The 13,117-nt window shown below is 41.8% G+C and overlaps 1 protein-coding gene across 1 annotated transcript in view; it reads left to right on the top strand.

Moving 5' to 3' along the window:
• Positions 1 to 13,117, top strand: part of LOC117510300 (anthrax toxin receptor 1-like) — a 144,787-nt gene that overhangs the window by 46,531 nt on the left and 85,139 nt on the right. Inside the window, exons 6-8 of the mRNA XM_034169955.1 lie at positions 1,501 to 1,580; positions 2,158 to 2,226; positions 10,623 to 10,703. Coding sequence (XP_034025846.1) covers positions 1,501 to 1,580; positions 2,158 to 2,226; positions 10,623 to 10,703 — 230 coding nt within the window. The remainder of the gene's footprint in view (positions 1 to 1,500; positions 1,581 to 2,157; positions 2,227 to 10,622; positions 10,704 to 13,117) is intronic.

The following is a 13,117-nucleotide window of genomic DNA, read 5'->3' as shown; positions in this document are numbered from 1 at the left end:
CAACATTTTATTGAGTCTTAAAGTAAATAAATATGAAATTGGTTACTGGATCCTTAAACTCTGGACATAATAAACTCTACATGGTGGATCCTTGATCTCTGGACATAAACAGAAAAAAATCTGTTAGTTTTTGTCAAAAGCATTTCCTTTCAGACATTATTATTGGCATGAATGTCTTTCTATACCTATGAGCTGAGCTCTTGCAGATGTGCTGCAGGTCAGGTTTAGAAAGAATGCAACACGTCTCATTTTGGGAGGAAAAAACGTTTTAGTCGATTGTAGTTTATTGTCTGTATGGCAAAGTTTGTAAGAGGTGTCATTTTATTTAAAGCGGCGATTCGTTTTGAAGTTATTAATTCCGAGCGGAGTCAGAGAGCCGCACAGCGTTTGAAGCTGTGACAAAACGGAGGCAGATTCTCGTTTCTTGACTGCAACAAGACCAGAATCCCAGTTAGTGACTTTAATCCACACAAAAGTGACTCATGATATTTTAATGGATTTCAGAGAGGTTAAGAAGTGGACTTACCGCTTTTGAAGAGCAGCGAATCAAAGAGCCACGAGCCATTCACGCTTCAAACTTGAGTCGTGCTGCAGAAACGGTTGATTACAGACGCTGTATTGAAAATCGTAACGGTCCAAAATAAGCGTAAGGGTGCAAAATTATAGCGTAACGGGCCGTAATGCAAGTTTGCGCTAGCTAGAACCCTGGATAATATCATAAAATGCATTAAAATTGTAATCCTGCGAAGTAATCCCCATTTTTACTAAATATACCTGTAATCTGAATACGTCTTTTTTTCTGTAACTGTAGCGGAATACAGTTACCTTTTTTGCCGTTACATGTATTCCGTTACTCCCCAAGCCTGCTGACCAGCATGATTTCTAGTCATACTGTATGAGGCGCTCCAAAAACAAGAAGGCTGAATTTTTGAACAACACTACAAGCTTCCATTACCGTGTCTGTGTGTTTTCTCTGGTGTACTTAGCAGTGTCAAACACTATGAAACTCATCTAGTATGTGTTCCTACTCAAACTGGGGAAGATTTCCACAGATGATCAATCGTCAGGAGTGTGTCCAAAACTGGCACGATTTTTCCAGATCAACAACACCATCTTCCATCCTCACATAGTGTCACAATGGAAAATTGCAGGGAAAAGGAGATCCAAATATTTTGTATACTTTGAGAAAGGTGTGACTGTATATTTCTTGGACAAAAAAGAACAGCATTGATGCTGAAATGCTACTTTTTGGGGGGGAAAGGTCACAGGAACAGTATTGCTTTCTTTCAGTTTTTCCCTTTTTCACTTGGGGTTGCAAGGGCAAATCTGACATGGATCTGCATGTTGATTTGGTGCTAATTTTAAACCCTTTCTGATGCAACACAATATATATACTTGCAACAGTTTTTCTATTTTGCATCATGCATCTAGACGATGGTAGTAGTCTTTATATTACACGTCAAAATTTAACTGAAATTGTGGCCTAACTGGTGTCTGCAGGTTATCGTACTGCCAGTGTGATCATCGCGCTGACAGATGGAGAGCTGCATGATGACCTTTTCTACTACGCAGAGAGAGAGGTGAGACAGAGTGAAAAGGTTTAAATGGATGGATCTAATTCTTACCACATGAAAACATGCGACTGCGTGTGTGTGATGAGCCGTGGTGCCACGTATCACCTGTTTGATCCCTGTTCTTTAGCAAGAAAAAAAAAATGGGGGAGAGGAGGGGTCGTGGCATGTGTCAGATTTATACGTCTGAGCCCAGTTGTTCTTCGCACATCTGTGATGGGAGTGTGTTTTATTTTCTCAGATCATTCATGCAGTACATGTGTGGGATGGAGAGACTCAGTCAGTTTGGACGTGCACAGAAAAGTTGAAGTGGCTGTGACAGATCCAGTAGCTTCACATGTTTCTCATGAGGCTTTATAGGCTGTCATTCAGTGTCAACAGCACCGTCGCTTCAACAGATATTGTTACCGGGAATGTTGCAAGCATGAGGCACCTGTCTGACGTTTCTATAATGATTAATAGTGATTCAACAAAAACATGTTACCTAAGTTCTTGTAAAATCCTGGTAATGCAGTGATGAACAGATGTGTCATTAAAGTCAGCTGTTTTTTTGTTTATTTACTTTGGATCTGTGTGTACCTGCCAGGCCAACCGCTCAAGAAGTCTGGGTGCTACGGTTTACTGCGTGGGGGTGAAGGACTTCAATGAGACACAGGTGTGTGTGGGGTTTTTTTTTTCCTACCATGCTTTAACCTGTGCCGTAATACTATGTGGCATCAGGATGAAAACCGTAGTCAATTAAAGCCTTGTTTGCATTGCCAGTTCAAATCAGATTTATTGCAAATCTGATTCAAATCAGATCTCACTGATTGACTCTCCACATATTTAGCAAGTGACCACATCTGATCTGTGCACTGCAAAAACTAATATCTAAGAAAGTAAAAAAAGACTTGTTTAAAGAAAATTTGATTTAATTTTTGTCAAAATTTCAAGCATTTTTACATAAGAAAAAATGTCCCTTTTTTTTGAAAAATGCATCTGATGTTTTCTTAATAAGTTTTTTTTACAGCTAATTGTTGTTTTTTACAGCTACAGCTGCATTTAACAAGTAACAAAGAAAGGCAATGGATTCCAAATCATCCATGCAAAGTAACAAGATTATTTTCCTTATTTTAAGACAGAGGCTAAACTTAAAATAAGAATTCTGTCTAGTTTTAAGGCACATTCTGATTATTCAGTGTCTAGACATTTTGTTACTTTTGAGAATTCTAACCAAGCAAATTTTTCTTACCCCATTAGCAGACTTTTTTGCTTAATACAAGACAATTTGGATAGGTTTTGGATTATTTGGCTTATTTTGAGAGTGATAGTTTTTGCAGTGTGCACTCTCCAGCTTGGTGTATTTTTACTTTTCTGTGTTTGTTTGGCTGTTTTAGTTCATCTTGATGTGTCACATTACAGTGGATCTGAAAAGTATTCACTGGGCTTCACTTTTTCCATGTGTTTATGTTACAGCTTTATTCCAAAATTCTTTTTTTCCCCTCAAAATTCTTCACACAATAGCCTATAATGATGAAAAAAACATAATAATAGATTTTTACAAATTTATTTAAAATAATAATAATAATAATAATAATAATAATAATAAACTAAGGAATCACATGTATATAAGTATTCACAAGCTCAAAATTGAGCTCAGGTGCATCCTGTTTCCACTGATCATCCTTGAGATGTTTCTACAGCTTAATTGGAGTCCACATGGGGTAAATTCAATTGATTGTACATGATTTGGAAAGACACACACCTGTCTACATATCCCACAGTTGACAGTGCATGTCAAAGCACAAACCAAGCATGAAGTCAAAAGAATTGTCTGTAGACCTCCGAGACAGGATTGTCTCAAGGCACAAATCTGGAAAAAGGTACAGAAACATTTCTGCTGCTTTGAAGGACCATGAGGACACCAGGATCGCTGGGGATTGTGGTTTGTTCCCGCAAGCAGAAGGGATGGTCCAGGGAGAGGAAACAAAAGCAGGGCTGCTGGTCCAGCCTACTAGTTCAGCTAAGGAAACATCTGCACAAACCTCCACTTCCGAACATTCTTCTCACCAAGGTCAGGTCTGTTTTGCACAAAATGGATGAATTGGCGCTGCTTCTGGCTGCTAATCGCTTCATGCAGGACTGCTGCATGACAGTCATTACTGAATCCTGGCTGCACTCATTGATCCACAACACAGCGGTACAGTTGGTGGAACGTAGACTCCACTGCCATGACAGAAACAAAGACTGTTAACAGCAGAGGTCGAGAGCTTTGTATCTATGTATATGAGGCTTGGTGCACCAACAACAGGATTATTGACCGTCACTGTTCTCTGGATTTAGACTTACTTTCAGTTGTGTGCAGACCCTATTAACTACCACTGGAGCTAAAAATAATTACTGTATCAGCTGTGTACATTCCAGCAAATGCTAATGATAGCATAGTTCTTAGCCACCTTCTGCTTCATCAAGTCATGGGGGCAATAGTTCCATCAGGGGACCCCAGACTTCCCTTTCCTGGAAAACATTGACCACCTCCGACTGGGGGGTCCTGAGGCGTTCCCAGGCCAGTGTGGAGATATAATCTCTCCACCTAGTCCTGGGTCTTCCCCGGGGTCTCTTCCCAGATGGACGTGGCTGGAACACCTCTTTATGGAGGCGCCCAGGGGGTATCCTTACCAGATGCCCAAACCACCTCAGCTGGGTCCTTTCAACAGGAAGGAGTAGCGGCTCTACTCCGAGCTCCCCACAGATGACAGAGCTTCTCACCCTATCTCTAAGGGAGACATCAGCCACCCTCCCAAGGAAGCCCATTTTGGCCATTTTTACCTGCGATCTAGTTCTTTCAGTCATGACCCAACCCTCATGACCATAGGTGAGAGTAGGAACGAAGATTGACCAGTAGATCGAGAGCTTCGCCTTTTGGCTCAGCTCTGTTTTTGCCACAACAGTACAGTAGAGCAAATGCAACACCGCTCCTGCTGCACGAGTCATCCCCTCACTCGTGAACAAGACTCCAAGGTACTTGAACTCCTTCACTTGGAGCAAGACCTCATTCCCTACCCGGAGTAGGCAATCTATTGGTTTCTTGCTGAGAACCATGGCTTCAGATTTAGAGGTGCTGATCCTCATCCCAGCTGCTTCACACTCTGCTGCAAACCGATCCAGTGAGTGCTGGAGGTCACAGGCCAATGAGGCCAACAGGACCACATCATCTGCAAAAAGCAGTGATGAGACCCTGAGCCCACCAAACTGATGACCCTCCTCCCCCCACTATGCCTCGATATCCTGTCCATTAATATCACAAACAGGATCGGTGACAAGGCGCAGCACCCTCCAGGATCCTTGTGAGGGTGAAGAGCTGGTTGGTTGTTCCATGACCAGGACAGTCGTGGAACCTTCTGCTTATCGTAAACAAACTAAAGAGTACGCATGCCTATGCTGTCCACATATTAGCCGGCTACTTTAAAAACAGTTCTCCCCAACATTGTGCCACACGTGGATTGTGCAACTTGGGGCAATAACGCCTTGGACTGTGTTTATGCTAACATTAAGCGTGCAGAGCTGTGCCCCTGCCACACCTGGGACTCTCTAACCACCTCACACTGCTCATGCAACTAAAATACATTATCTTCGGTAGGCAAACAAAGCCTACCGGGAAACCAATGAAAATCTGGACTGAAGGTGCACTTGTCCAGTTATACAACTGTTTCGAGCACACGATACGGAAGGTGTTGTTGTGAAAGTGTCGTGACACGGACCCACAACAGGGGGCATTAATGAACGGACAATGGATAAGCCAAAAGTAACAATTTAATGTTGTGAATCACACAACAACGTACAGACAACAACAATATAGTGACTATCAATCATACACCAGGTGACGTGTGGGCAGGCTCGATGATAGAAGACGCCTGGCGAGAGAAAAGCCGGATCCACACAGCTTCCACCGCCAACGGAGCTGAAGAACACCGGAGCCGCCAAGCCCTGCACCCCAGGTGGCCGCTGTCTTCAGCAGTCAGACCCGGTACTGCTGGCAGAGAACAGAGACAGTCCAAATGAGTGTGAGGTCGCACACTCAGTAATCCCACAGTCTGTATTCAGTAAGGAGGGAGCACCTCCACCTCCAATCACACACTCGTGCAGCTCCTGTCTAACCACTTATCTGATTGGGGTGTGAAGCGAAGCCGTCGCTGATCACACCAAACGCCATTCCCACAGATAAGGACACACCACAGGAAAACGGCTGCAAAGAAGTTCAGATTATTACTCAATGTTTTTGAGTCAGCAGAGAAAATTACCTGATTGGTAGTTGATTTCTTGGCGAGGAGGTGGAGTCGCAGTCCGGCCTTTATGGAGATGGTGATGAGTTGGCTGAGTGACAGCTGGTGCTGATGAAGAGTGACAGCTGTCACTCCCAGTGGCTCCGGCGCCCTCTCGTGCTTGAAGCCCGCACTCCCAGCAGGGCGCCATCTGGTGATGGTGGGCCAGCAGTACCTCCTCTTCAGCGGCCCACACAACAGGTGTTTGAACAAAATAATCTCAATCCACACACAGAGACTGTACTCTGCTACATAAAACACTGTGGTAACAACCTCACTCTCAAAAAACACATCTGGGTGTTTTCCCAACCAGAAACCCTGGATGACAGGTGATGTACGAATTCTCCTGAGAAACTGTAACGTTGCCTTCGGACTTGGGGACAGATCTCAGTACAGCTCTAAGGAAGCCTATAAAACCAAACATGAGGAATTCCTGGGCACATTCATCTCAGATGACCTCCCCTGGGCTGCGAACACCACAGCAACAGGAAAAAGGCACAGTAGAGAGACTGCTCTTCTGGGATGACTCAGGAAGAGTAATCTCAATCAAAAACTGCTAACAACCTTTTATCAAGCTGCCATTGAGAGCATCGTAGCCTATGGCATCTCACTGTGGTACACCATGTCCTCTGCAGCAGACAGGAAGGTCCTGCAGTGGGACATTAAGACTGCACAAAAAAAATCACCGGCTGGCCTCTGCCCTCTCTGGATGATATTACAAGATCCCACTACCTTCACATAGCCACTTATTACCAAGGACTCCACAGACCCTGAACACCATATGTTCAACCTCCTACTATCAGGCAGGAGATACAGGGCTGCAAAAACACAGACTTCCACATTCAAAAACAGCTTCTTCCCCACAGCCCTAAACACATTAAACCATAAATAATTTCAGTGCAGTATAATTCCAGGTGTGATACATCCTGAAATGCACGATACATACTTTGCATCTGGAAAGTATTCACAGCACTTCATGTTTTTCACATTTTTATGTTACAGCCTTATTCCAAAATAGATTAAATTCTTTTTTCCCAGTCAACATTCTACACAATACCCCATAATGACAATGTGATTTTTTTTGTTGAGATTTTTGCAAATTTATAAAAATAACAAAAAAAAAAAAAAAAAAAAAAAAAAAGAAAAACTAAGGAATCACATGTACATAAGTATTCACAGCCTTTGCTATGAAGCTCAGAATTGAGCTCAGGTGCATCCTGTTTCCACTGATCATCCTTGAGATGTTTCTACAGCTTAATTAGAGTCCACCTGGGGTAAATTCAGTTGATTGTACATGATTTGGAAAGACACACACCTGTCTATGCATAAGGTCCCACAGTTGACAGTGCATGTTAGAGCACAAACCAAGCATGAAGTCAAAGGAATTGTCTGTAGACCTCCGTGACAGGATTGTCTCAACGCACAAATCTACTGAAACATTTCTGCTGCTTTGAAAGTCCCAAAGAGCACAGTGGTCTGCATCATCCCTAAATGGAAGACGTTCATATCCACCAGGACCCTTCCTAGAGCTGGCTTCTCATATAAACTGAGCAATCGGGAAGAAGGATCTTAGTCAGGGAGGTGACCAAGAACCTCATGGTCAATTTGTCAGACCTCCAGCATTCCTTTGTGGAGAGAGGAGAACATTCCAGAAGGACAACCATCTCGGCAGCAATCTACCAATCAGACCTGTGTGGTAGAGTGGCCAGAAGGAAGACACTTCTTAGTAAAAGGCACATAGTAGCCCACCTGGAGTTTGACAAAAGGCACCTGAAGGACTCTCAGACTACAACCCCATTTCCAATGAAGTTGGGACATTGTGTAAAATGTCATTCAAAACAGAATACAGTGATTTGCAAATCTTCTTCAATCTATATTCAATTGAATACACCACAAAGACAACATATTTAATGTTCACACTGATAAACTTTATTGTTTTTGTGCAAATATTTGCTCATTTTGAAATCGATGCCTGCAACATGTTTCAAAAAAGCTGGGACAGTGGTATGTTTACCACTGTGTTACATCACCTTTCCTTCTAACAACACTCAATAAGCATTTGGGAACTGAGGACATGAATTGTTGAAGCTTTGTAGGTGGAATTCTTTCCCATTCTTGCTTGATGTATAACTTCAGTTGTTCAACAGTCCGGGGTTTCTGTTTTCATATTTTGTGCTTCATAATGTGCCACACATTTTCATTGGGCGACAGGTCTGGACTGCAGGTAGGCCAGTCTAGTACCCGCACTCTTTTACTATGAAGCCACACTGTTGTAACACATGCAGAATGTGGCTTGGCATTGTCTTCCTGGAATAAGCAAGGACGTCCCTGAAAAAGATGTTGCTTGGATGGCAGCATGTGTTGCTTCAAAACCTGGATGTACCTTTCAGCATTGATGGTGCAATCACAGATATGTAAGTTGCCCATGCCATGGGCACTAACACACCCCATACCATCACGGAAGCTGGCTTTTGAACTTTGCGCTGGTAACAATCTGGATGGTCTTTTTCCTCTTTTGTCCGGAGGACACGACATCCATGATTTCCAATAACAATTTGAAATGTGGACTCATCAGACCACAGCACACTTTTCCACTTTGCTTCTGTCCATTTCAAATGAGCTCAGGCCCAGAGAAGGTGGAGGTGTTTCTGGACGTTGTTGATATATTGCTTTTGCTTTGCATGGTAGAGTTTTAACTTGCACTTGTAGATTTAGTGATGAACTGTGTTAACTGACAATGGTTTTCTGAGGTGTTCCTGAGCCCATGCGGTAAGATCCTTTACACAATGATGTTGGTTTGTTGGTCAGTGCCGCCTGAGGGATCGAAGGTCACGGGCATTCAGTGTTGGTTTTCGGGCTTGCCACTTACGTGTAGAAAGTTGTACAGATTCTCTGAATCTTCTGATTATATTATGGACTGTAGATGATGGAATCCCTAAATTCCTTGCAATTGAATGTTGAGAAACATTATTCTTAAACTGTTGGAATATTTTTTTTCAAGCAGTTGTCCACAAAGTGGTGATCCTCACCCCATCTTTGCTTGTGAATGGCTGAGACTTTTGGGGATGCTCCTTTTATACCCAGTCATGACACTCACAAATAGTGTCCTCAGTTCCCAAGCACTTATTGAGTGTTGTTGGAAGGAAAGGTGATGTAACACAGTGGTAAACATACCACTGTCCCAGCTTTTTTGACACGTGTTGCAGACATCCATTTCAAAATGAGCAAATATTTGCTCAAAAAGAATAAAGTTTATAAGTTTGAACATTAAATATCTTGTCTTTGTATTGTATTCAATTGAATATAGGTTGAAGAGGATTTGCAAATCACTGTATTCTGTTTTTATTTACATTTTACACAACATCCCAACTTCATTGGAATTGGGGTTGTATGAGAAACAGTATTCGCTGGTCTGATGAGACAAAGATTGAACTCTATGGTGTGAACATCAGGCACCATATTTGGAGGAAACCAGGCACCATCCTTACAGTGAAGAATGATGGTGGCAGCATCATACTGTGGGATGTTTTTCAGCAGCAAGAACTGGGAGACTAGTCAGGAGATTAGTCCTAAAATAAATTTGTAAAAATTTCTAAAAAAAACCAAAACGTTTTCATGTATGTTGTCATTATGGGGTGTTGTGAGTAGAATTTTGAGGGAAAAAATAAATTTACTCCATTTTGGAATAAGTCTGTGACATAACAAATGTGGAAAAAGTGAAGTGCTGTGAACACTTTGTGGATGCACTGTATGTGCAATATAACCCAAAGTGTGCAATATAACCTTAGTAGTGCAATAACAAGCGTAAATGCCCTTTTTTTGGGATCAATAAAGTTGTCTGAAGTCTGAAGTCTAACCAGAGCAAAATGTATGATTTTAACCTGTCTGTACTGCACTATTTATAATTTTTAAAATCCTAAATTTTAACTTAACTGTATCCATAACTGAATGCATGACTGGGGGTTGATTTTATTTTATTTTTTTGTGCACAAGTGAAGCAGCACTCCTAATTTCGTTGTATGTGGTGCTTGCAATGACAATAACGTTTCTATCTACAGTATCTATCAATCACATTGACATAGGATTATCCATATGCATTGCTATGGTAACAGGCTACACCCAGGAAAAGCATGTAGACTATGCCTCTTTCTGTTCAAGATGGTTATGTGGAGCCCGGATAGCTAACAGGCACTTTATTTTCTCATCCATCCACGGTTTATTACTCTCCTCCATACTCTGTTGTTTTTCACTGTTTTCGACTTTTTTCCGCCTATTCCAACTCCACAGGTAGGGCACCCCAACTCCACTTCCATCTGTCCAGAACTATGTCAGTATTGTTCATGTCATGCGGGGGATGCAGAGGACACTTAAAATCCTGTTTGAATGACTGAGACATTCAGACTGAAACAGATTTGCAAAAATTCATTTCAAACCACCTCCATTTGTGGTTTGAATGTGCTTTGGAAAAACTGGATCTCATGTGATATTTCACTGTCCAGACTGCCGAAAAAAAAAAAAAATCTGATTTTGAATGGAAATGTGAATAAGGCCTAACTGCTTCAGAAATGCAGTTAATCGACTCGTGCATTAATAATATCCATTTCAGTTTTGTTTAGAATGCAGGAAACACTATTTTTTCTTAAAATTTGTTTTGTTACTAGTTACTGTGTAGTTATCTTCCATTTAATGCAATATTAGCATTTATAATTTACTGTCGTGTTAACTTGTGATTTAACTTTGTTTTTTTTAGTTGGCAAAGATTGCGGATAGCAAGGACCATGTCTTCCCTGTAAATGATGGATTTGAGGCACTGCAAGGGGTCATTGATTCGGTAAGAATTTTGAATATGAGCAGTTCAGTCAGAAAACATATTGCTTCATAGTGGAGTGGAGCAGAAAAGAACTTTCAATTCAGCAAAACAGGTCAAACCTAGGCTTGCATCTCCAACGTGCATTTGGCAAATTGTAGCTAAAATTTCAAGTTTTCTTTTTTCTTCTTTTTTTTTAAATCCTCCTCTACACCACTCCATCATAAAGCTGTATAACTGGTGATGCAAAATTCAAAACTTGCACTATGCACAATTTCTCCAGTCGCAGCCACAAAAGCCTATAACTTCCTCTGGGTTGTCTGGGTGTCTTGGTGACTTTCCTCACTCATCTTCTTGCATGGTCCCTTAGTTTTTGAAACTGTCTGCTCCAGACAGATTTACCATAGAGTGCCATAACGATTGTATTTCTTCATAACTGATGTTAGGGCCCCTTCACACATAGTGTGAAGTTTGGACGAAGTGCACACTTAATGCGCATGATGCAGGAATCGTGTGCAAACCGTGTAGTGTTGTCCCTGTCACCAATGCCTCGTACACCTGTTGCTCCAACTATTTGCATACACAAGCGCCTGAAAGACAAAATTTGTGCTGTGGGAACCCATCACACCCTCTCACGGCAGGTGTCGGCCAAATTCCAGGTGACACGCACAAACACCTTACACCGCTGACATGGCACTTAGAAAATGTGTAGCCAGTCGCGCTCTTGGCACGACAGTAGATTGCAGACAATCACTGCCGTAGTGCTGTGAAATTTGTCTAAGTTCCCCACGAGTGTGACTTTGCAAACACACACACTGACACATGGGTGTGTGCGCTCCACTCACAGGAGGCGTGGCTTCCGACAGAAGCAGCTGTGGTGATCTCTCATTCTGGACATTCCAGCTACACAACACCTACTGTGTTTGGACAGTCATGGACTAACAACTGTCCACTGTGAGGTGCGTGTGTCTAATTGCTGTATTTACGTGGACATAAATAGAAATATATATCGCCGTGGTGGCGACAAGCTGCAGCAAGCAAGTGCGTACGGAATGGACACTGACAGCCCCCCAAGTTGAAATGGACCATCAGATCAGAACATGCAGTTGGCGATCTGACCATCTTGTCACCCACATGATCTCTGTTCCATATAATGTGGTGTCTGTGCTGTGGCGCATCGTCCACAAGACACGCGTGTCGGGCAGCTGACTGGTCACACCTGATTAGTAGATGTGGACATAATCAGAGCACACGGCTTCTCATTCATGTCATTTCATGACTGTATGTCTGTGACCATGGGTTACAGACAGAGGAACAGACGGATCATATTTGTATTGCTCACTTGATAAATGCAGTGTTTTTATATGGTGTGGGATTTAAATTTTTTTGTAATACTTCCATGTCCTTCCTGATATGAGGCAGCTTCCCACAGCTTTCAAAGAACAGCCCTGTAGCTCAGTGGTAAAGTTTCAAACAGGTAGAAGCTCAAAGGGTTCACAAACTTTTAAGCAACACTGTTAACTGCCATGTTATCAAATCAAACTGTTACATGTGCAGCTGCTATTGGTTATACTTTTGTTCTCTTTGTATGCAAGTCTTTGCTCAATTTGCAAGACATTTTTCCATGCAGCTACCCTTTGTTGAACTGGTGCAGGTTTTTTTTTGTTTATAATTTGGGTATGAAATGAGATATAGCCTTTAATAATTATTATTACAGTATCTTTGCACTAATGCGTGTAATTGTGAACCTGTTTTGGTCTAATTTTGCTGTATAAATAAGCACAAGTGTTCAAATAATGTTGTATTACAGACAGTCATGAAATACCATGAATTTAAAAATACTCAGTTAAGAATTATATGGCACATAATGGTGCTATGCACAGTGTGCTTAATGACCACAGTGGTCCATTGACTTTAAAAAAAAATGGTTTGACAGTATTCTCCATTTTTGATGCAGATTATCTTTGAAATAAATATGTCATGAATGCTGAATGCTTGAGCCGTATGTGGGTAATAGCGACCAAAAAACATAGGCATTGATTTGCTGCCAGGTCCACTGAACACTGGTTGTACCACAGCTGTTGGAACACTGATGAGAGCATTGACAAGTGTTTTGTCATACGTACCAGTGTTTTGATACGCAATGTTGCAAACTGTTGGATTGCAGTAGGTACTGGAGTATTATATTGCAATCTGTGCTGGTTAAGTGGCTATGGTAGCTGTTTCACAGCCAAGAAATCATTGACAACATCATAGATTTGCGAGTACTTATTGAATGGAAGCATGAATGTCAACAATGCTTCTTTGCAGGTTATACATGGGTGTGTGAGTACTATGCGAAGCGGCGGGGGGTGGGGGGTGGTTGTTGAATCTTTGACTTCTTCCCATTGAATACTGGTATTTTTCAGAGATATGTTCATTTGCATGAACTCGGCACT

This window comes from Thalassophryne amazonica, chromosome 5 (assembly GCF_902500255.1).
Source record: "Thalassophryne amazonica chromosome 5, fThaAma1.1, whole genome shotgun sequence".
NCBI classification, from domain to species: domain Eukaryota; kingdom Metazoa; phylum Chordata; class Actinopteri; order Batrachoidiformes; family Batrachoididae; genus Thalassophryne; species Thalassophryne amazonica.
This window is presented reverse-complemented; position numbering and strand designations above follow the sequence as displayed.